Raw genomic sequence first — 25,266 nt, 5'->3', positions numbered from 1 at the left:
CATTACGTAAAGGGGGAAAAATCCCCTGAATTGGGGAAGGAGATGGGGGTCTATGCTTGGAAGACGCTCTTTTAAAAATACTCTGTTGCCCATTATACAATGGTGGCTCCCCCACACCTAGACTTTCTTACATAACACATGAGCTTGTTTACACTGTTGTAAGCATAGCTTTAAATTGATACTTCAAAAAATGCAAGGTTAGGAGAAGCAGAACTCGAAAATCCAGTTTGGACTTTAGGGTTTGTTTTCTTGCTGTGCATTTTGGCTTTCCAATACATGTCCTGCGAGGGGGGAAACGTCCTACATGGTTGTAGAACACAACACTATTTCTCAGATGCAGAAGCAGGAACATATAAGGCTGTTTGATGCAAAGTTAAACCAGTATGGACAGCTCTTGAGTAGGTACCGTAGGTCTGCTTTTATTTTAAAGCTGTTTTGACTCCCAACTGAACCTGAACCGAAAAACCGAATTTATTTCCCAAAGTAGGGGAGAACCAGAGCTGTCATTTGAAAGCCTATTGGCTGAAGTGTGTATCCTAGTGAAAAAGGTGATGCATGTATCTTCCACAGCAACTTATCTCCTAGGAACACTCACAATTCCATTACCTACAGATGTTTCCCTAGCCAAGGAATGGCAAATGTAGCCCTCCAGGTCCCCCTACCTGGCCCTCAGCACCCTCCCCAGCCCACACCCCTCATTGGTCCGCCACTGCACCTTCCTTGAGTTTTTTTTTTTTTGCCTTGCTGAGAAGTGCCCTTGAACTCCAATTCCTCTTGCATGTCTGGATGGAGGAGTTAAGTGGTGTGTACAAACTAGTCCACTGTACAAAGTTAAACTCTTTGCCCCTCACACTTTTCCTCTGGCTCCACCCACCACTGGCATGTGACCCCCTTCTCCCGGAAGGCTGCCCAGAAAGGAACGTAACCCTTGGGCTGAAAAAGTTCCCCCAGCTTTTCCCATAGTCTCGTGGGGTAATCCACAGGATCTTACAAAGAGCTCTCACACATGCTCAGCTCCCTTCCAGATTTCTAACATGTTGAGCAACTTCCATTTTGAGACTTGCCAAATGCATAACTAAATCTCAAGCTATATAAAAAAACAAAACTACAGTCCAACACACTTCTGGTAAACTCTCCAGCAGCTCCATTTGACGGGAGCCAGCTGGGGTAAGAACTGAGAAAGGGACGGGAACTAGTCCCTCCCTCTCCTGGTTGGCAAACCATCACTTGAGAAAATGGTAAGTCAAGTTGCACTAAGTTTAAAGTAAGTGCCTGACAACTCATCTGTAGCACTTTCTTGCATATGTAGTGGGACTAATGGTTTTCACACCTAACTGCATTGGATCTTACAGAAGAGGGTCCACAACAATTAAAGGTTGTTTGCCCACCTTCTTTAGCAAACCAGAAGCCAGGCACTAGGCGTAGTCTCTTAAATGCCAATGACACCTGACTGCGTGGAGCCTTTCACCCCTGGCGAGAATGCAAGAATTCAGCCCAAAGGACAGAAACCTTGCAGAGGGCTATATGCTTGCTCCAACAAGTCAATTTAAGAACTTAAGAGCCCTGCTGGATCAGGCCAGGGGCCCATCTAGTCCAGGAACTGAGCACAACATATTGTGTTCTATTGGCTGCAAACCCGTTTTGCAAGGGTATCAGGTCACAGATAGTGTAGGATGCATGAAACCCAGTACAGCAGAATGACTCACTTTGGTTCTTAAAATAGGCCTTAGCTATATGATTTCACCTCCTGTTCACCCTGAAAGCTTGCACAGCTATGATGCTAGTTTACATTCCAGACAGTCTCTCTATTACAGCACTTAGTCTACGGGACTGCATGTTGGCCTTCATCCATGCGCGCAGAAAGTTCCTCATGAGCATGGGAAGCATTTCCCTTAAAAACGATAAGGCCAATGTGCCCTTTGGCTCCCGCCTGGTGTCTGAAAATCACATGCACACAGACATGGAGAAATAACAACACAAAAGTAGGTGCTTACTCCATAAAACATTAATATTTTAATGAAAAATCTTATGTTTCTATCCAAAGACACTCAAAACTAGTTTTTCTTCCCTCTCAATTTTGACTTATTAATGGGACCAGTCTGGAGATTTTTTTTTTGTTTTTGAACTTTTTTTTAAAGATTAAACAACCAGGCTAGCAAAAAAGGTACCCAATACATATTCTTCTTATATCAAACAAGCTAATATTTCAGTACAAGGTAACTATACAGAATATATACATCACACAGAGAATCACAAAAGCGAACACTACAGGCTCAGAACAGATTTTGAAAAAACCATGATATTCACATTGATTACAAGAACTCTAAAAATGATTGTAACAGTGAAACGGCACTTTAGTTTACAAAAAGTCACAAAAATATATATATAGCCACCAAGAACTATGGGTTCCTGAAAAATACTAATAGCCAGATATAGTATATAAAATGCAAAGTGTATTTCAACATTAAAAATAAAACCAAACCCAAAAACATTTTTTTTCTCCATTAAGTTCAATAAACATGCCAAGTAGCCTAGCTGTGGTCGGCACGGACGAGAAAAGCTGTATGAGATGGGCAGCTGGTGACTGAAGACTGGCACAGTTAGAAAGGGGAGGGAGTCACACACACAGTGGCTGGGGAGCCCCTTGAGAGTTCAGTTCACATTCCCAGATCCAGCTTTACTCCCTTCCCCTTTAAGGATTCTACAAAGGCCCAGAGACAAGACAGCACTGCAAAGGTGGGGCCTGGAAGCACTCTCCAGCTTCCGTTGGGGGGTGGGGTGGAAGTCAGAATAAAGCTGGCAGCATGCGGGCAGCCGAAACCAAACCAAACCAAACTGCACCACCCTTCTGAGGTCTCTCTAACCCCGCCCAGAAGGAGGTCACAACAGTGCTGCTGGAGAGCATCATCGAGGTGGCCAGGCCCCTGGGAGAGATTCATGAGACCCGCTGAAGTACTCTTGATACCACACAAAGAAATTAAAATAAAAACAACAACACACCACAGAGCTTTAAAACCAGTTATCTTGCATTTAAAAATATTTGATCTTTTTTTTTTAATTACCAGCTTTTATTCTATGATGAGCTCTAGTATTTATTTATTTCTAATATTACCCCGTTTCCCAGCCAAATGTGACCCCCAAAATCCTTGAATGGCAGAGTATACCCCTGAATCCAAGCAGGAAACACTTGTTCCTAAAAAAAAAAACTTAGGGAAATGACTTAAGTTTTTTGTTTGTTTGTTCTGTTTGTTTCTGGGATAAGAAAAGCAAGCCTTTATTTTCTGCAGAAAGGCAACTAAGGAGCAAAAATTGCCTCTGTTATAGTGATCCTCATCCAAACCATTCCTGGTGCACTACGTTCTGCAGACTTTTAAGAAAAAGGCAGAGGAACAGGATCTAACCCTCTGCCATCTTCTACCTTAAGGCTGGTGAAGAAAAATTAGTAACAATCCCTCCCCCCCAAAAATCTGACCAAAGCCACTATTTTAAAATTTGCAAATGCCTTGTTAAAAAAATACAGTTTTAATCTCTTTTGGGAACTGGGGCCTAGGGACTTTCGTTTTATAAAATATATAATATATATATTCATATATTTTGCTACACTGGCACTGGTTGCTTAAAAACAACACTTTTTCACATTTACACTTTTCAGACTAAGGATAAGTGCCAAAACTAGAACTAAGGACACAGATACCATGTTCTGTGTTAGGATGGGGAGCAAAAAAATTGGTCAGTCTGAGAAGAGAGGCTGAACTGTCTTCCAAAAGATGCATAAAAGGCAAAATGAGCCCTAAGCTGGTGACAAGAGGTTTGCTATATGAAACTGACATTCCATGTTGCGCTTTGGGGGAACATGGTCTCATTTCCCACGTACACATACCCTCTTCATAGGTGTTTGTGGGTATCACCTGTTGGCACATTGAAACCAGCCTCACTTGTGTGCAACTTCTGAGAGATGAGGAAAATGTCAGGTGTAGATCCTAACTCCCACCTGTGCCCTTTCCAAATTATGTGTGATAACAGATGCTTCCCCTCTGGATATAAATCTCTCTCACACACAAATCATGGAAAGGCTGTACAGTATATCCAGATTCTCTGGGTGCTACATCACATGTGTAGGTCTCACTGAGCGACCGCTGGAATAACTTGGGATGGTTAACTGTAAATCCCAACACTACAAAATGATCACCTGCTGCATCACCAAAGAAACTCAATTTTATTATCTTGGGTTGGAAACATCATTGAGCCCCCCCCCCCCCGGTGCAATTCTTGTGACGATGCCTTGGAAAAGATGGAAAAGTCACAGGCTCACTGGGGTGGGCAAAGGTTATTAAGCCTTAAGAAGGGTTGTACATCCAGCTGGTGGCTTTTAGATTGGTTCACTGAAGCTATTTGAAAGAGAAGGCTGTGGCAGCAACCTGGGGGAGATGGGGTCTTTCTCTTTTGAGAGCCCAGGTTGGGATAGATAGATGAAGACCAGCCACTCAGGCTTGGGTAGAGAGACTGGTGGTGCAGGAGGAAGGAGGAGATTATTTCTCCACAGCACTGGCCAAACTTTCAAGGAGCCTATAAATACCCCATGGGGCTGACTGTTTGCAACCCCCGATTTAAAATATGCTATGCATATAGCTTATTTAAACTAGGCACACTTTAATTGGAAGTAAAGTTTAATTTAAATAAGTGGGGTTATGTTTTCAAGTTAAACATGGGGATTGCTCAAGATAAGACCTCAAATTCACCTACGCGATTTCATTTTAAATGCTTCTAGCAGACGCCTGACTCAGCAAGTTAACATTTCCAAATGTCAAGGTACAAAAATAAGGACTCTTTTTCACAGATAGGTAGCTCTATGGAGAGAGAGGGGGGGTATTCCTTCACCAGGAAACATTTATGTATTACAAAAATGTTTCATTCTGTGGAAGAGAGAACTTTCAACTGATCCTTTACTGGGCTGAGATTTAAAAATACTAAATAAATACAAGGTATGGGTTTTTTGTACTGTGACACAACACAGTAGCCCGTAATTCACATAAACAGTAACTATGCTCAATTTTACTTACGAAAGAATAAGAATAAACTTGAGGTTGAACACACTTTTTATGAATTTCTTCATTTAGTGTTTTCCTTAGTATTACTTCTGATATGAAGTTTCACATCTCCTAAATGTAGATGACCTGCTCTACATTTACACATATCAAATGTGCAATTTGCACTTGTGAATTATGACTCATAACTGACCTTATAGAGATAAGATGTACTGTGTAGGCAGACCCCCCTCCATCCCCCGGAAAAAGAGGTTAAACAACTGCAAAGCACACCTGTTGGATGGTCTGCCAGGTATTGAATTTGCATGCAACCGATGTGCTTCCTGCATCATTTAGACTTGTTGTCTTAATATGATTTGTGACAAGACAAAACAAAACATTTACCTATTGGAATTTGCTACTTCAAGTCGGTTTCATCCTGCATTTTTGGGATAAAATAAATGGACAGCCCAATGCATCCAGAGGAATAATTAAAACTGTGGTACAAATGATTCTCTTTTGCTGATTTTTGTTACTTCATACAGGTTCAACCTGAGAAGAGGGAGAGAGAGCCTCAGAGGGGGCGTTTTCTGCTGAAAATAGTGGAAGAGTGATTTTTTTATTCTATTTGAAAATCATGGGAAGAAAAACCTAAATCTATTTAACAGAACACTTGTACAAAGAGATGCTTCCTTAGTTTTTTGTATTAGTAGAACATCAAATTTTTTCAAAACTATGATTTCCAACTATTGCTGCATAAAGTATCAGCCCTGCTATTTAACATCTGCAGTGACTCAATTATTATTTTCCCTATCAGCCCCCCACTTAAAAAAATGTATTCTTAGTTTGATGATAATGTGAAATTCATTTCATTGGTACCTCCCTCAGATAAATTTCACTTTAAAAATAACATTTGGTGAATTATGAAGCTTTGATGTGTCAAGATGCTCCAAACCAAACAAATGAGAAAAACAGATTAAAAAATGTAGTCCAAATTAAATTTCCAAGCCTTACCAACAACAGACGATGTTGGCAAAAAAACCAAAAACTGCTGGCCTGAAAATGCCCTATCATGTGTTTACAACCTTTTATAAACTTTGTAGGGAAAAAATGAAATGGCAAGTCTTTCTGATTATTGCTTGCTGGATCTGTTTATGTAGCCAGGGTAATGGCTTTTATGAAACCAGCTTGGCAAGGGTATAAAAAATGTTTTAAAACAGGAAGATTTTATCATTGCTAATAGGCCTTCTGTAAACAACCCCCATTGGGTTAGAAACTTGGCCTCTAGAAGAAAATAAATTGCTTGCATTATCTAAAAACAGTATAATAAAACTGAAGTGCATACATTGATGTGTAACTGCAAAAGAGTACATTAATGCACAAATGCTCTTTTGCCGTTTGTAAACTCTCTCCTTGTCATGTATTCATACTACTCCACGATGTTAAATACAACTAGGACTTCTTGACTACAGAGGTTTTTTATGTGCCACTTTGGAGAATGAAATCCAGATAAAGGCATCTGCATGACCAGTTTATAAAAAGGAGTGACATGCCAGAGGTGAGCATACCTAGGCATGTTCCCCTTTGCTTTGCCAAAGCCAATCAATCATCCGCTTCTAAAAACAGAGGTCCTGTAAGCTTTAGAAACAGTATGGTAAGCATGCCTTAAAGCACAGACCAAATTATTCCTTCTAAACAATACATGAAGGTCTACCAACGCAGGAAATTTTTTCTCTCCTGTACTTGTTTATTTTGGGTGTGTGCGTGTGTACTCAAAACTCATCATTTTAAGCACCATTAATTTTTCTTCTTGCACCTGAAATCCTGCAAAAATGGGGTGAGCGAAGCAATCCATTAATAATTAGGTCTAAACTGCAGAATGAGAAACCATAAATGTAGTTTGAGTGTGCTTAGCTTTCCTTTAGAAGTGCATGTGATGTTCTGATAGAACCTTACTGTGCATTTCAGTCTTAAAATGTTTCCACAGAAGTGACCGTTTGGCTGTGAAGAATAGTGTAATATCTTTTGCAGTTTACGGTTTTAACAGCATAGCTTACAAAATTTAAAAGGGGTACATTCTCCCCCCCCCTTCTGAAAATTAAATTAAAATGTACAAGACCAAACACAGGCACTTTCCAAAAAGACAAAAATGAAACCAAACTGCAGACTTATTCAATAGTGATAGACGAGAGCCCTGGTTTCGGGGGGTCATCCCGGCTCACGTCGGCACTTGCAGTCGTCTTTGGCTGCTCTGGCATGTCTTCTTCCTTTTCTGCCAACCCACCCAGAGGCCCCAAGGGGAAAGTGCTTTCACAATTCTGAGTTGATGAAACCTGTGAAATGACAGGCATTTGGACAGAGGAGCTGCTTTCAAATCCATGCTCTCCTAGCTCATACTGGCCAAGGGTCTCTTCCTGTTCTTGGTTTAAGTAGTCCGGTACTAGGAAATCACTAGAAGGGAGGTCAAAGGTCAAGAGAGACAGTTACTTGTTAGTGAAACATTCAACATGCTTGTGCTAGCTACAGCATGTTGTAAGGCAATGATAAAGCTAACTTCACAGCATGGCCTCAGGAAAAGCTGCCATTAAGAACTAAATCTCTATTTTATGGCTCCCATGCCTTTCAAAGGTGCTGTGTGACACCTGTGTTATATAACATTCTAGGTCATTCCTTTAGAGCAGCTTGTCCTGTGACTCTAGCATGGTTATTGTCTTCATGCTACCACAAAGCTTTCTTTTCAAATGTTTGTGCTAGCATGGAGAATTCCAACATGCAGCAATCCCACAAGCTTTCTGCATGTAAGCTGAAACTTGTGAACTGCCCCCAAATTGCAATGATATCATGCAAAACTACAGCAGAAGGTCTATTTTGTATTCCACTCCCCACTCCCTGGTGCTAATTTTGTTATCTGGGCATAGGTTCAAACCTGGCCACCCATCAAGACATATAAAAAATACACAGTACAATCAAAGTGCATTCATGCCCAAAAAGATGGGAAAAGATTTAGTGTTTGTCTGCTTTGAAAAAAAGAGGAACCAGTAAGGAAGCAGACCTAAATAAAGGTATACAGAAAACAAAACAAAACAATTATCACTCCCATGAATTGTATTTAACCCACCCCTGCCCCTGGCAGAGACAGCCCTATACTAAGCTAGCTGCTCTGGGGCCAATGACCATTAGTTGAGGATGATGGAAGTTGTAAACCATAACATCTGGAGGGCACCACACTAGCTGCCTCTACTCTGGGGGAAGCTGCAGCGTGCAGAAAAGGTGGTTGTGGAGAATTTTGCCAGGGAAAAAGCCATGGTGGTTGTTTCACTCTCCCATGACACTGGGTGGTCTTGTATTGCAAAGTCAGGGCTTATCCACACTTAATTTTCCTCCACTCTTTCCAGGCATGATTTAAAGCTCCATGTCTGAGCACCCTATTTTTACTCTGGAGTTGTTCCCATGAAAACTTGCTTTTCAAAGGCCTGAACATCTGCAGAAAACCTGAATTGACGTTTGCTCAGATTCAGCTTTAAAGAGCAGGTTTTCATGGGGAAAGATCTGGGCAAACAAAACAAAACAAAACAAAACAGCTGACACACAACATTAAAGCACAGGCCTCTGCCTGAAAAGAGCAGGGCAAAAGATAAGTGTGGATAAACCTTAATGGGTGAAACCCAATGAAAAATTTATTTGTTGGACTAGGATTTCAAAATAATATTTGGAGGTGTTTGGACAATTCATTTTTTTTTTTAGTTAACTTAGTGAGTGGGAAACTTAAAGAGACACTGAAATGTATCTGCTACCCAAGAAAATTAATCATAAAAAGGCTCTGAGATAACAAAAGTTAAACAAAAATACATACCAGCATTTTGATCTGTGACAAAATCAAAAACCAAAATGGCATACGTAAACAAAAGGTTCCTTAAGTTTATTGTTTTGTGGTCAGTTACATATTAGAGAAAACTGATATTAGAAATACATAATAAAGGGTTGTAACAAACATTTCTGTGCGGTAGGTTTTAAAGGGTGCCCTACCAAGTACAAGCCAGTCAATATAAAGCCGTATCAATTCAATTATTTTCAAGGGAGATTTATTTAAGTATTTGCTGAACGTCTGGCGTAATCAACTTTGGTTGATGCCCCTCCTTTCTGAAACTGGGATGGCTATCCATTTCATGTCAGCTGAAATTAATTCCCCATCAAAAAGTAGTACCGAAACCTAACTAGACCTTGCAAACCAGGTCAGCCACATAAAGGGTAATTTGTTTCATTTGGATGCAGCTGTTAAAGCAGTTATGAAAACAAAGGCGAGAAGATGGGAATACCCTATTCAGCACTGCTAAGCTCCTCATGGATATTCCTGGTCAGTAAACCAAGGGGAATATTGATGGGAGGCAGTCTAAAGGCAACATGCTGCCCTGATTATGTGATATATAGAATATATACAGTTTTTCCAACCCCAAAAGCAGAATAGAGATTATTGATGACAAGGATGCAGTAGCCCACTGGATTGCAATAAACTGGCAACCTGGTGGGAAAAGATACTACAGGCTGCCCCAAACACAGGAAGAGATGGTTCAGGAATAAAAAAAGGCATGTTTCCCTGATAGGTTTTTTTTTTTGCGGTGCACCTCACCTGCTCTGGAAGTAGTTTGCTAGCTCTGACGCTTCATGGTTCAGACTCCTCAGATGAACGATTAAATTTCCAGAGTTGGTGAACATGGCGCCACATGTTTTGCACTCGTAAATCCGAGGCTTGCGGATAATGTGCCGGGAAACCCGCATGTGGTGTTTATATTCCCCGAAGGAAGTGAAAGTGGCACTACATATCTGGCACCGGAAACAGCGTTTACCTTCGTGCTTCAGGCGATGCATCTTTAGCGAATAAGCCCGGGTGAACTTTTTCCCACAACGGTCACACTGAAATGGTTTAATGCCTGTGGAAAGACAGAGAGGAAGGAAATTGACTCTCCCCAACTTAAGCCAATGAGGGGCAAACTCCTTTCTTTATGGACTGTAAGGGCAGAAGCTCTACCTCAGTGTTTTTCAACCTTTTTTGGGCAAAGGCACACTTGTTTCATGAAAAAAATCACGAGGCACACCACCATTAGAAAATGTTAAAAAAAATTAACTCTGTGCCTATATTGACTATATATAAAGTAATTTTTCAATTTCTCCCACGGCACACCAGGCAACATCTCGCGGCACACTAGTGTGCCACGGAACAGTGGTTGAAAAACACTGCTCTACCTATTAACACGGAAACTGCTTTCTGAAGCTTCTAAGAGCCGTCAAAGGCTGAAATTAACAGCAGTGGTTTTTTCCAAAAAGCTGGAAATATGAATCTTTCAATTAGATATCAATCAGGTGCAGGATACATAACTTATATCTGATGTACAGTGTTGGAGCAATAATGCCTGGATCACATGCTTGGTAATTATGTTATGCTTGCAAGAATGTTTTCAGTCGGCCACAGTGCAACATTCTTTACACTCTTCTCCTCACGGTAGCCAGATGTTAAGACTAAGCAGTTTTTCCTCTCTGCTCTTGATTATACGGGTTGACTGAAAATGAACTCCAAAGTTGCAATCCTATGCACACCAACTAGGAGCAAGTCCTACTGAACTCAATGTGTGGTATGTGCAGGGGGAACAAGTTCCAATCATGTCTCCCCTCTGCATATCTCCTAAACCTGTTCCCCGAATCCCCTAGAGTAGATTTAAGGGGCATGGGAGGACATGGGGGAAGTCCTGTTGCATGAGCAGACCTTGTTTTGCGCACTCAACAACTTAATTGAACCCCACGCAGTGGAACTTCTGAGTAGACATGTAGAGGATTGTGTCGTTCAGTTTTATCGTTTTACACAGCTCCAAACCCTTATGAAAGCATCCTTGTGCATCATTTTAATTTATTTTTCCTAGGAAGGCATTGAACTCCTAGCGATATAGCTCAAATGTGGAAGAATGTTAGCCTAGCTATTGTTATTTATTATTATTAATAATAATATTTTTAAGGCCCAGCACCAGCAAGGATATGGCTGCTGAGTGAAAAAGATGTTGCACGCTCTTTAAGTCACATGGGGGTGGCGATCAAACAACGCATTTCAGAAGCACAATGTGAAAGGTCCTTACCTGAGTGGATGAGCATGTGCTGTTTTAAGTTCTGAATACGGGTGAATCGAACACCACAGGTAGGACACTGAAAAGGTCTATCAGGGCCATTTGGGCTGGGTCTCTCTGTGCTACTGGTCGAAGGAGCAATATAGAGCTGGTAAGGATACTGGACATTCTCCAATCTGAAGAGGCAAGCAATCACTCTTTTAGAGGGAGATCAAGGAGAAAAATGTGAAATACCTAAACGCAAATATGAATGTATATAAAAACAACAGCAAAACCTCAACAACAAATTCAGAAGCAAAACTGAAGTTCATTCTGCTAAACTGTATTAAATCCCTCAATCTCCTAAAGTACTGTTTTGGCTGCAGTGGAATTCTTATGGAAACTGATGAACAGCATGCTGGTAGTCAATGCATGAAAATGAATAATTTGCATTAAAATAATGTCACAGTGAATTTGCAACTGAATCATTGCTAAAGTAAGCCTTTCAGAAAACTGGTTACATTTGTGATGGGTTAGTAAAAACAAGAGTGTGGCTGCAGTGTCTGGACCGAGAACCAGGCTTAAATCCCACCTCTCATCTGAATTGCTCGGGTGGCCTTGTACAAGCCAGAACAGCAGTGACTTACCTCACCATGCTGTTAAGATTATTTATGAATTTGTACCCACTGATTTTATATAGAATCAATGCAGTACAAAATAGATAAAAATACGAAATGAAACTACCAGTACCAAATAAAACCAAAAGTAGACGATCATACAGTAAGAGACTGATAGTTCTGAGACTGCACACTCCTTCCCCCTACACCCCAGCTGAAGGTTTTCCTGCCAGCCTCAACCAAGGTTGAAGATTGGCATAAGAACTGTTGATACAATGATAATGGTAATTAGTACATGCAATTGGTTATGACTTTAGTATTCAATCACCTTTCCTCCATGGTGTAACAAGGGAGTTAGGTTAGGCTGAAAATTGGTGTCTGATCCAAGGTTACCCAGCAAGCTTTCTGACTAAAAGAAATTTGACATTCTGGGTCCAAAACGACTACCACACTGTTTTATTCTGGAAGGCTTCTGGGAATTTTTTTCCCCTTAAAGGAAAGGATTTTAACAGTGCCATGCTGTTTTTATTATCTGTATTTTAATATTTTTTTTAAAAAAATATGGCTTTAATTCTATTATAGTTTAATAACTCTTTAACAATTATCTTTTATACCGTATGTTTTTAGCTTTTTGTATTTTATGTGTTGTTTTAAATTCTGTAAGCTGCCTTAAGTCCCAGTCTGGAGAAGAGGCAGGATACAAATAATAATAATACAATAAATAATAACAATACCCCTCCTCTCCTCTTTAGTTAAAATCTCAACCTCAGAACCATTTCAGCACATAATCAAGCACTAACATTCACAGCCTTTCTAAATCATGTGATCCATTAGATATGAACTGTATCTTACTCTGCACAGAAATTGTATACATGTGTGTAGGCTCACAGCATCCTAGGCCAGTGTTTTTCAACCTTTTTTGGGCAAAGGCACACTTGTTTCATGAAAAAAATCACGAGGCACACCACCATTAGAAAATGTTAAAAAATTTAACTCTGTGCCTATATTGACTATATATAAAGTAATTCTCTTGAATTTTTCAATGTTTCCCACGGCACACCAGGCAACATCTCGCGGCACACTAGTGTGCCACGGAACAGTGGTTGAAAAACACTGTCCTAGGCCCTACAGAACACTTCTCACACTGTGTGGGTACGTACCGGTCATCATCATCTGCATGAACGTTACCACCAGAAGTACTCTGGAGTGTTGGCAATCCCTCAGTGACCCCTTCATCTATTGAACCTAGGCAGTTAAAGAAACAACATACATTAATCTTCAGTTTAATGGAAGCATGTATGCACCAAGATATATAATCAGCTCCGTAAAAACTTTACTACTTCAATCCCACATTTCAAAAGCCAATGATTGCAAGGATGGCTTAATAAATAGTTCAATAATAAGAATGTGATTTTAGTCTGTTATTTTGAGACACACAATCTGTTTGATTTAGGGCCCAGGGGTCTGGGAACTACCTATCCATGTTCTGTTATTTTTATCTGCCCTAGGTACTGATATGGTTGGACTTGTATTAAGCTTTCTATCTTGCTTTTATTTTGGACCTGCTTGTAAAGAGAAAGTTAAAAGTGTTTTTCTGTAAAATAAACCAATTATACTACTTATTTAGCTGTAAATTAATCTATCAACTCAGATTTAAGTAGAAAATACCTTGAGAGGGATATCGAACTGACATGTTAAACGGTGCAATGCATGCAGAAAGATGCAAAGACCAAGTGCCCAACTAAAGTAGCCTCTGAAGTCCCCATCTTTTTCTCACAAGCTCCCTCTTCTAACTGTGGCCTCCCCAAACATGATTTGTTGTGTGCACAATACACTCCCAAGCAACCTAAACACAATGACCTGTTTTCTATGCAGTAAGTTTAGAACACTACTATACACAGAGGCAAATACCGTATTTTTCGGTCCATAAGGTGCTCCAGACCACAAGAGGCACCTGTTTTTTAAAGGGGAAAAACCAGGAAAAATATTTTCCTGGTTTTCCTCCTCTAAAAGGCAGGGAGGGGGCGCTGGAGGGGGAGCCCCTTCTCCCTTCACAGTGGCTCATCCCCGCTTGCTTTAAAGGGACATGGGGATAAGGGGAGAACGTTCCATTTCTTCCCTGCTCCCCATGTCGCTTTAAAGCAGGAGGGGATGAGCCTGCTTTTTGCATCGGCATGCGGGGCGCAGGGTGGTGGAAAAAGCAGCAGCATCCCCGCTGTTTTCTTCACCACCCCGCGCCTTGCACCGATCCCACAAGCCTGCTTTTGGGATCAGCGGGCAGCGCATGGGGTGGTGGAGGAAATCCTCCACCAACCTCCCTGCCGCCCACTGATCCCAAAAGCAGGCATCGCAGCTACCTCCCCCCACCTCCCGCTGAACGCGGTGGGGGATAGGGGAGGCAGTGGGAAGCGAAGGGGATGTTGCTAGGTCATGCCTGCAACATCCCCTTTGCTTCCCGCTGTCTCCCCCCATCCCCCACCGCGTTCCGCGGGAGGAGGCAGCAGAGATGATGCTGGATTGTGCACAGCACCTCCGTTCGCCAAAAGAATCTTATTTTGGCGAACGGAGGTGCTGACACCATCCAGCAACATCCCCATCGCTTCCCACTGCCTCCCCCCATCCCCCGCCGCGTTCGGTGGGAGGTAGGGGGAGGCAGCGGAGATGTTGCTGGATCATGCCCAGCACCTCCGTTCGCCAAAAGAAGCTTCTTTCGGCGAACAGAGGTACTGGCACGATCCAGCAACATCACTGCTGCCTCTCCCCACCTCCCGCCAAATGCGGTGGGGGATGGGGGGAGGCCACGGGAGCGAAGCCTTCGCTCCATAAGGCACACAGGGATTTTCCCTTCCTTTTTAGGAGGGAAAAAGTGCGCCTTATGGAACGTAAAATACGGTACTTGTTTTACTCAGTCTACATTTAATTCTTTGTATCTCCCAAATCATAATTGTAGTATATCATAAATATTCAAAACAGAAAAAGGAACAGCAATTTTATTCAATCATATTAGAGATTATGTGATTTAATGTTCTTTTATGGAAAACACTTATTAGAGAACATCACTATTGATAGCAAGTGTGGCTTTGGAAAGACGATGCTTAGACATTGATTTCTGAGTTTGATAAATTTTGTATGCCTACTTTTCTTGGCCAGACCATGTCCACCATTCTTAAAGCGTCAGCTCCTGGCTGGCTCATTATTAAGCTGAGGCTGTGATCCTAAAAATACCAGGAAGGCCCATCAAACTGTGTGGGGCTTATTTCTGAGTCAGCACTTAAGTCTACAAAGCCATTTAAATGGTACAAGATCTCTAAGTGAAGATCACATGTTAAGAATTGTAAGTTGTTAAGAAAATAAAACAATGGCTTTGTACATTCATATAGTTAGCATAGTTTTAACAACTTATTCAGATTGTGATTATATAAAACAGCAGATTCATAGAGCAAGCTCTAGGCTGCAAGCATAAACAAATAAAAACAACATAAATGTTAATTATACAGTGGCACCTCGGGTTACGTTAACTTCAGGTAACGTAATTTCGAGTTACAAACATGGCAAACCCGGAAGTTTATACTTCTGGGTTTCGCCGCATGCACAGAAGCGCTCTATTGCGCCGTGCGCATGCACAGAAGTGGTACCTCCAGATACGGAGTTTTCGGGGTAAGTACAAACCCCCAGAATGAATTAAATTCGTATCCAGAGGGTCCACTGTATGTACTTCATATATTGAAAACGTCTGCATGTATGTAAACATTTGCTTGATTTTTAAATCCATTTATTAAACAAAATTGAAACTATTAAGCAGCACAGATTAGCTCTGTAGTCACCTTCACAATTATAAGTGAAAAATCTGGCAGATGCTGCCAATGGCCACCTTCCAGCTCTAATCAAATGCAAATAAAATGCACATATGCAGTAAGTTGCACAATAATGTGGATGGGGATTACCATTCAAATACACAATACAGTGGTACCTCACTAGACGAATACCTCGCCAGACGAAAAACTCGCTAGACGAAAGGCATTCGCTAGCGAAAGGATGTCTCGCAAGACAAATTTTTCAATGGGCTTGCCTCGCAAGACAAAAAAAATTCTGATTTCCCCCCCGTCAAACCGCTATTCCCCCGTTGGTGCTTTGCAAGACGAAAAATTCGCTATACGACAGCACTCGCAGAACGAATTAATTTCGTCTTGCGAGGCACCACTGTAAAATGTTCATGCCGTCCAAAACGACACAGTGCAGATAAGACTGCATCTTCACTTTGATACAATTCTGTCTACAATTCTCAATCCAGTGAGGGATATGTCTGTGTTAAGTCTGATTATGCACCCAGATCTACTTAAATGGATCGGAAATGAGGTCCCCAATATTGTTTCCTTCTCCTTTTCTCTGAACTCTGCAAAATCTTTCCTCATATTGCCTTCCTTCCTATAAACTAGCTATGAAAAATACACACAGTTCAGCTGGGTTCCTAAATGTCTGCCTCAAACCTCAATATAAAGGTAATTCCCCAACCATTAGCCTTCCTCTGCTATCTCAATACTATTAATTAAGCTTATGGCCAAGGCAAAGTGGGCTAGGGTGGCCTATGTTTTGTTTCACATTAAACCAATGATCTTTCCCATTCTGTAACACTGTATCAGCTCTGTTTAAAGCTTCAAGGCCATTTTACTCACTGCCAGTTATTTTGTATGAATTTTCTAATCATAATAAATTGAGTGCTTCTTGCTCTTTCCCCAAAGCAGGCAAGATAATATTGGCATATATTGGTTTCTGTTAATTTCCCCCAAATAAGCAAAGCAATATTGATATTTACAGAACGACTGTATCTAGTACAAAAACTTCTGTGGCGTGCAGTAGTCTCCAGTAAAGATGTAAGGTGCGGATTTATATGCATGTGCCTGCAAACGCTGGTCAAGAATGTGTGACGAAAAGTTTGATTTTGCTGGGCAGGTTGGTTCACTAAGTGTTTTCTTTTTCTTTTTTCCCTGCCAGCAAATGGTTAATGAACGGCAGCTTCTGATTGGCTGGAGTTCCAGGAGAGGGAGTTGAAAAGGAGAGGTTTTGGAGAGACAGTTTGGAGGTTGGGAGATAGGGAGGGAGAGGAGAGAGAGTTGATTCTAGGAAGAAGCATCCACTCTGAGGAATATATCAAAAGCTAGAGAAAGGAGTCTCTGTGCTTAGTGTGAAGGACAGTGTGTGGTGTCCTGTAAGAGTAATCTGCCAGGAATTAACTAGGAGGCTGAGGCTGAGCCAAGGAGAAGTAGAAGCTGGAAAGATACAGTCTACTTAGGTCTCATTCCAGTCAGGAGGGGAGATTCTTCTACAAAAAGAGAATACTCCCAAACCAGTTAAGAGGGGTGTGGTGATCCCTTGGGTCTGTTACCTGGAGTACCTCAGGAATAGGGTTGTCAAAAGGGTGTGTAACTGACAGGAAGTACCACCTTGTTTAAGAACCAAAGTATTAAGCGGCAACAGCTGTGCAACAACTGAGAAAGAACTAAAGTGAAATAACATTATAACCTGAAGTATCCTATGTTTTACCCACTTTGTGTCATAAACTTCCTTTGTTAAAATCTTTCTTGTTTATTTGATCAAATCCTGCCTGATTCCAAATTATTAAGTTTTCCCTCACACAAGTCCCCCACAAGATAATCTGGGGTGGCTTGTAGGAATTCGTAGAATTGGTGTTCTGTTAGGTAGGTGCACTATATTTAAGTGAGGGCGGGCCCAACAGTGCCAGGGGGAAAAGTGCTGTTGCACCGTTACTTCTGTGGCATCTAGTTACTTCTGTGCCAAGCATGCAATAATATCCCAGCCAAAAAAGGAAATGATCGTAAGTTTAAACTTTTAGTTTAGTGACACAGTGCTACTCTAAAATTGTGTTTTTAAAAAGTATCTTACTGAAAATATTTGGCAAATATAATTTCTGTATGCCCCCTGCCCCCGGTAAACCACAATGCATGATGTGGAAACGGATCAGTAAACAGATTAACCAGAGAAGCATCAGAGACACATGCTCTCTTAGGATTGCTGCCTGCCTCTCTCTGATGATCTTTATTCTAGAAGTGGGGAATCTCAAGTAAGGAACAGTGCAGTCAAGCAAGAATAATCAAAATGCAATCTACTTCTTGGGCAGGAAACCCACTGAAATGAAGTTATGTGAGCTGCGTAAACAGTATTTATTTCATAGGGGATTGTGAATCTCCTGGTGGACTGCACCCCTCATCTTCAAAGACTCCAAAGACAGCCACCCTGCAGAGAACATTCTGTTTGCTGGTGCCTTGTGTAGTTACTAATGGCAGCCAGCAAGGGGCCTGTTCTGAAGAACGTCAGAAGAACGTCAGAACGTCAGAAGAAAATCCTGAGGGCCTGAACCTTGAACAGTGCCCCAGACCACCAGCTTCTCCTTGAAATCCCATCTTACAGGACTGGTAAGAAAATGGAGCAATAGAGGAACAGAAGTCACAAAGCAGACATTACTGCAGGCCCCCCCCCCCAATGCAGGAATGAACTAAAACAAACAAAACTCAAGTACACACCTGACATACAGCCCATCACTGAAACAGATGAGGCAAACAAGTATGCCTCATGCCATAATTTAAGCTAGATACACGTTGATTTTTGAAGTAGCCGTGGCTACTATTGCCTCCCCCTACTCAAATATCTGGGATTATACCTCCAAATTCCCAAGAAAACTGAATAAAGTTTGACCATCTGCTACAGCAGCTACTTGCTGTACCAATGGAATTCCAGCATCAACAAGGACTACCCCATTCATTTTGATGTGGGACAGACTCTGGGGACATGAAGAACTGCCTGTGACACCAGACAGGAGAAACCCTTTAGATGCTGGTACCCTTGTGGGCTTATATGTATCCAGAGCACCTGCAGAGTTTTAGATCAGATTGTAGATCTTTTAGGCTGGCAAGGTAACACACCTCTTAAAGTTGCTGTTTCTCCTTGACGTTGATTTCAGGTGGGGGGTTTTTTTGTCTGCTGAAGCCTCTGTTTTCCTTTAAGTGATGCAATAAACTATATTCCATGCTTTTCATGTAATGATTTTTCATAACTGATCACATGTCACTGGCAACTTCTTCCCTGTACTCCCACTTCCATGTGTTTAAGGGCATGGGTCAGATTACATCAGTCAAGTGAACCAGCTTCTTGCTAAAGGAAAGCTGCCAGGGGGGGAAAGAACACTGTCTCCCCCATTAATTTATAAACCACATTCTCACATTTCTGGCAGATTAGTTATAAAGTGTCTAGTAAGATAATGAATAACACATTCACATTTGTGTGCCTTCAATTCAAAGAAGATTCACAACTGCTAAAGTCTGCAAAAAGTCTAGTAGGTGAAGCAATTTAATTTGAGCAGAAATGCTACCAATATAGAATGTCAACATAAGAGCTATTCAAAGCATGATGCAAAAATAGCAACAGAAATATGTTGAGGCATGTGCCACTGGAAAACTGTTCCTGCTTCCTTAAAGCAACAATGCAGTTGAAGTAGCATGACTGGCCGGCTCAGACATTTCCTCCCTGAAAGGATCAAGGCAGAGAGACTAGTCACCCCCCCCCCCCCCCAGGCTGTAAGGGCATAATCATAAGCACACTTCCTAGGGTGTAAGACCCATAGAATTCAATGGGATTTACTTATACTTGAGTCCACTATGGTTTTATTTTTACAAGAAATATCCTAAGCAACTTACAGAGAGGATAAAAAATTCCCACGAAAAGCATTTACTTCTGGGTAAATGTGCTTAGAATCAATCTATAAATGAGAGGTTTAAGTTGCAAGAGAGAAGATTCAACGCTGAGTTGCAAAGCCCATGAAAGGGACTTCACACTATTTAGACCAAACAAAATGGTTGAGGAGCAAAGAAAAGCAGTCAGCACTATTAGATAGCATTTATAGAAGAGCCTTTAGAGCTTGTTTGAAAAAAAGTGTCACTCTATTATTCGAAATATTTACATAACAAGATGAAGCCTTTGCACACAGAATCCAACAATATCCAATAAAACCACAACAAAACATATAGAGTGATTGTACCTATAGATGATGACTGTGGGCTGATCAAGAGGTCCTCCTGAACTTGTTCACTTCCTGGAACCGTCTGTTGATCACTCAGAGAACTTTGGGATGCACTGACAGGCTGCGATACTTCCTCATGGACTTCCTCGTCGCTTAACCTTTCCACTTTAACACGCACATCTTCTTCAATGACCAGAGGTGAGCTGGCCTTTGTGCTCTCACAAGTCACATAATCAGCAATTCTTCTAGCTGCTTCAGATGGACCAGGCACTTCTAGAGTCCGAGAATTTTCTACTTGCTTCACCTTCTCTGACTGAAGTCTTCGGTCGATTCCAAAAGGGAAAGTCCAAGGAAAAGCTAAAGAAGAGTCTACAGGGTGACTTCTAGACTCTGCATAGGAAGCTGAAGGATTCAGAACCTGTGGTGAGTTTGTCTGAGTGCTACATTTAAGTGGACTTTCTGGTGACATGACTATGTAGCTTTTACGTTTCCGTCGTGACTCTCTGCAAACAGGAATGGTTCTTTCCACTACACTGCATTCAGAGGAAACTGGAGAAAGGCTGCCATCTCGAGAGGTAAAGTTGCAATTTGCACTGTTTTCCTGTCCTGTATCTAGCACCTTTTCTTGCTGGCTACTAGGAGTGTTCCACAAAATGCTCGACTTCATGAACTCGGAACACGTGCTAGCAACACTGAACATTTGCATATAGCTGGCTGCGGCCAAGACATCAATAATATTTTCTGTGTTAATAGACAATGTTGCTGTGTATGCATATTCCAGAAGAGGCATGAACCCAGTCACTGTCACGTGATGCAGGTCAAGTACACTTTTGCCGTCATCCTCTGCTTGGCCAACCAATTTGGAACGGAAGAAGTCACTGCAGGCTGCCAGTACCACCTTGTGTGCTCTGAAGATTTTGTCTTGGACACGAATGGTGATGTCGCAGAAGTGTCCATCATTACGCAGCATGTTAAGCTTCCCAAGCATCTCCTGGCTGTGTGCAGGGGAATTGTGGGTAAATGTTTTGACGCCCATTTTTCCTCTGATTTTTGCTATGATCCACAATGCAAGAGATCAAAATGCACCTAGAAAATAAAAAGTTAACAGTGAAATTAATGCTGTCTCACAGTTACTATGAAAAAAGTTCAGTGCTTGGGAATTCATCAGAAAATCTGCTATTACTATGTGTTCAAGTCCAACTCCATAGGAATGTCCCAGTCAGTAATTTATTTCTATGCTGCTACAAAGGAGAAACTATTCTGCTGGTTTGCTGCAAACTCCAAATGACAGTATGAAGCTGAAATTCTACATTACTGTTGGTTGAGAGCGGAGGATAAATTACTGACCACGGTTTAATATGTTATGGAAACAAGCCTGCCTGAGCTTCAGGTTCAAGTGCTCCCCATTCTTTTCTTGGGTGTGGCTGCAAGACGGCAACTGGAATCCATAGGTTGAGGTTACTGAAGTTTATTGAAAAGAAGCCAAGCTCCAACCACAGTTTCTGATCATGGCCCATTTCAATAAACAATATTTTAAATTAACTTCAGTTCCCAGTTCAATATGAACTAAAAAGTGGGTATTTTCAATCTCCTTCTCATAGTTATGCTAGAGGGCTTTTTTTGGGGGGGTGTTTGCACCTGAGACTCAATTAAGTTCATTCTCTGAACACTAAACTATGGTTTAGTTGTACATCCAAGCCGGGCCACTAACTTTGGCAGTATAGAGTAAGGATTGTTCTTAACAGCAAGTTCTTAAAAACTGAGGCGTTTCATTAGGGTTTGAATAGGAGCTGGACAGGGCAAAAGGAGGGACAAGGTATCAGGATCTATGATAGTTCAGCTCATAAGAATGTGGCAGAGAAGGATTTGTTTGGTGACTCAGGTTGCAATGAAATGTATACTTTACTGGGCTTAAACCCACCTGAACACAAAAGGATTTACTTCTAAGTAAACATGCACAGAATTGCATTATCATTGCAGGGTTTTTTTTTGTTTTTTAAAAAAATAAAGATTAATTACTGTATCAACAAAGCAAAAATTTGCATCTAAATGCAAGACTAGCACCAGTGTGGCTAAAAGTATAAGATTACGGAAGAAGCCTGGCATCTACCATGCATTTTACAGGATAATAACTAAAACTTCATTTTAGTAGCAGTCTAGTTGTCCTGGTAAATTACTCATCACTCTATTGAAAAACAGCCAATTTTGACCTCATTTTCCTGTCTTGTTCCTGCTTTCTCACTCATCATATTGCAAATTACTTCAAGAGAAAATAATTTGTCTTCTGGAGCACAAAATCAACTGAATAGCATTATGGAGATCACATGGTTCATCTACTTCAATAGCTAAAAATTATGAAGGAAATGCTAACAATATAACAAGGCAGAGACGTACTAGATCGGCTATATGGATTTAGAATGAAATTGTGCCCCATTTAGAAAAAAAGAATTAAGCACAACACATCTTTTGAATGAAACTGTCTGCAAGAAGACAAAGGTTCTGAATATCTATTAGCCAACATAAACTCAACTTCAGTAAGTCCAAAATATTACTGATTATAAACTGATCTTTAAAAAATCCTTCCTTCTAATTTCCCCATCAGGCCCAATGCTGGATTGGTATACAATGGGTCATGGGCTCCTCTGAATTCCTCATTTCAGGGGTTTCTGCTACCTGGGAACCCACTGGAAGCACTTCTACTAATCTGATCACTTGACAGGTGTACAGGGAGCTCCACACTGGCGGAGTGACACTGATAGCACTCTGTAGTGTCTAGCAGGACTGGCTGGGGGGAAATTTCTGTCCAATCCAACACACACACACACCCTGGCACAAATCAGGGTCTGGAATGCACCTGTAGTCATGGGAATGATGTGGCAGTGGCTTTAAATCTCAACTGCAATTTAATCAAACAAGCCACAGTACAACTGAGTGGCTGGATGTAGCCAACAGCTTTTCTTTATTTTTCCAACATGATGGGTCTTCTCATCATTCTTACCCTAAATGGTAACCCGACCTTCCCTTCCCAACTTTCTTGCAGTAATCTATTAAGTTGTGTTAAGTTTAAGGCAACTAACTAATTACAATAGAATGATTATGGTTTTGTGGGACATTGGTACACTCCTGTGAGGCTACTGGTTTTAATATATAAATGCTGAGGTGCACAGCACTTGAAAGCGCTAGTAAGCAGAGCCTTTAACCCTACTGAAGTACCGTATTTTTCGCTCCATTGGACGCACTGGACCATAGGGCGCACCTCATTTTTAGAGGAGGAAACAAGGGGAAAAATATTTTTCTGGTTTTCCTCCTCTAAAAGCCCTGGGTGGTTTTTTTTTTTGTTTTTTTTAAGGATCAGCTAAAAGTTTTGCAGCTGTTTTTGCAAAGGCAAAAGGCCTTTTTTAGGATCAGCTAAAGGTTTTGCAGCTTTTTTGCAAAGGGAAAAGCCCTGGGTTTTTTTTGTTTTTTGTTTTTTAAGGATCAGCTAAAGGTTTTGCAGCTTTTTTGCAAAGGGAAAAGCCCTGGTTTTTGTTTTTTTTAGGATCAGCTAAAGGTTTTGCAGCTTTTTTTGCAAAGGGGGAAAAGCAAAGAGGAAAAGCCCCATTTTTATGGGGTTTAACTCACATTTCTGAAAAAAATCTTAAGGGAGCCATTTCTACTGTTTGCAGACAGATAATCTAATCAGCCAGTCACATGTCCTGGGGAAACAAACAACCTCCCTCTGCAGCACATTCAACAAAGGAGGGCGTGGCTGAAAGGGAGCAGGGACTCTTATCTCTCTCCCGATCTCTTGCTGATCAGCTGCTGAGCGGGGTCCTTTCAACACTCCCCTTTCTCTTTGTAAAATAAAAGGCACAATCTGCTTTTGGCCCCTGGGCAATTCAGCTCCAGGGACCACCATTCGCTCCATAAGACGCACAGGCATTTCCCCTTACTTTTCAGGAGGAAAAAAGTGCGTCTTATGGAGCAAAAAATACGGTATATTCAACCTTTGACTTTCTGCCTTAGCCCCATGTCAGAAACTTGCAAACCCAACCGGAGGTCCACATCCTTGGCTCTTTAATCAGCCACAGCTTTTAGACTCTAACCTAGCAGAAAAGAATAATCCTGCCCACTCACTGCAACTTGGCAGGATGATTATGACAGTTGCATCTAAGGGCAATGACAACAAATCTTTAAACAAAAAGCACACTACTCTTCAGAAACTTTAGCCCGGCAAGATGGCTATCACTCCAGTAGTATTTCTAGACCAAGTGAACAAATCACAAGAGATGAGGCCACAACCGTTTTTCAAATCTTGCTGCTTTCAATAATACTCATGGAATTCTAAATATAGCACAACAGTCTCCTTATACTAGAATGGGCATCTCAGGTCAACTTCTTAAGACAGTCTTATCTGAAAGATAACTTATAAGTATGAACATTCCAACGCTGTGCTACCCAAAATAAAGCTCAATAGCTCCTGGGAGCTTGCATGCAACCCTGCACAATGTCCTACAGAAGTTAGAAGGATTTACTTTATTTAACGCATGTGGATATTGCTCTTCGAATATACAGTTATATTCGAATATAATTATACAATGGAAACAAAACAAACAAAACAAAACAATTAAAACCAATGTAACAAATAATACAATTAAAACAACATAGCAGTAAAGTACAATCTTCTTTCAATACTGGTCTGTAAGGTACCTGGGTTTCATGCCATGAAGTGCTTTAAAGGGTTAAAACTAGCATCCTGAATTGAACAGGAGAACAAACAAGTAGCATACGTTTCTCAGAACTAGTAGTATGCTCCCAATGGATCGCCTCAGCTAAATTCTGCTCCTCTATTCTGAAAGCGAGATGAGCGCCTCAACCCCAGAGTCGTCCGTGACTGGACCTAATGGTCAGAGTTCCCTTTACCTTTATTCTGAAATAACTGTATCTCATTAAGAGTGTTTCCGTGCACTGCTCTGGTTTCGCCAGAAGCGGCTTAGTCATGCTAGCCACATGACCCGGAAAAACTGTCTGCGGACAAATGCCAGCTCCCTCAGCCATTAAAGCGAGATGAGCGCCACAACCCCAGTCGTTTGCGACTGGACTTAACTGCCAGGGGTCCTTTACCTTTACGAAACACAGACATCAGCATACTGAAGACACCTAACTGCAAACCCCTCTCACACTGATTTCAAAAAGGTGTTAAATAACATGGCGGACAAGTGGCAACTTGCAAGACCTTTGGTACAAGCCATGCAGATTGGATTGGAATACTACATCACTACGCTCTCACCCTGCCTAGTCAGTCCAGGAAGATACCATGGTTGATGGAATAAAAAGCTGCTGAGAAGTTGAGAAGAATCAATATGGTCACACTCCCCCTATCTTGCAGTTTAGGTCATCCATTAAATGACAAAAGCAGTTTCCATGTCAAAACCAGGCCTGAAATCATATTGAAATGGGTCTAGAGCAGGGGTGTGTGGAACCTCAACCCTGTCTACCCAGCGCTCAGAAATCTGCCCAAGTCA

The 25,266-nt window shown here is 41.3% G+C and overlaps 1 protein-coding gene across 5 annotated transcripts in view; it reads right to left on the bottom strand.

The window, feature by feature from the left end:
* Positions 1-6,777: 6,777 nt before the first annotated feature.
* The window catches only part of ZBTB44 (zinc finger and BTB domain containing 44), a 28,655-nt gene continuing 10,166 nt past the window's right edge, over positions 6,778-25,266 (bottom strand). For 2 of the 5 annotated variants that reach the window (XM_033172431.1, XM_033172432.1), the window contains exons 2-6: positions 19,781-20,848; positions 12,891-12,975; positions 11,147-11,331; positions 9,652-9,952; positions 6,778-7,475 (exon numbers count right to left, since the gene is read on the bottom strand). In XM_033172431.1, coding sequence (XP_033028322.1) covers positions 7,193-7,475; positions 9,652-9,952; positions 11,147-11,331; positions 12,891-12,975; positions 19,781-20,798 — 1,872 coding nt within the window. In that variant the 5' untranslated portion in view covers positions 20,799-20,848 and the 3' untranslated portion in view covers positions 6,778-7,192. The remainder of the gene's footprint in view (positions 7,476-9,651; positions 9,953-11,146; positions 11,332-12,890; positions 12,976-19,780; positions 20,849-25,266) is intronic. The other 3 variants (XM_033172433.1, XM_033172434.1, XM_033172435.1) reach the window with 3 other exon arrangements.

The sequence above is a fragment of the Lacerta agilis genome, chromosome 15, assembly GCF_009819535.1.
Source record: "Lacerta agilis isolate rLacAgi1 chromosome 15, rLacAgi1.pri, whole genome shotgun sequence".
Lineage (NCBI taxonomy): Eukaryota > Metazoa > Chordata > Lepidosauria > Squamata > Lacertidae > Lacerta > Lacerta agilis.
The sequence above is the reverse complement of the archived record's forward strand: the minus strand, read 5'-3'. Positions and strand labels throughout refer to the sequence as shown.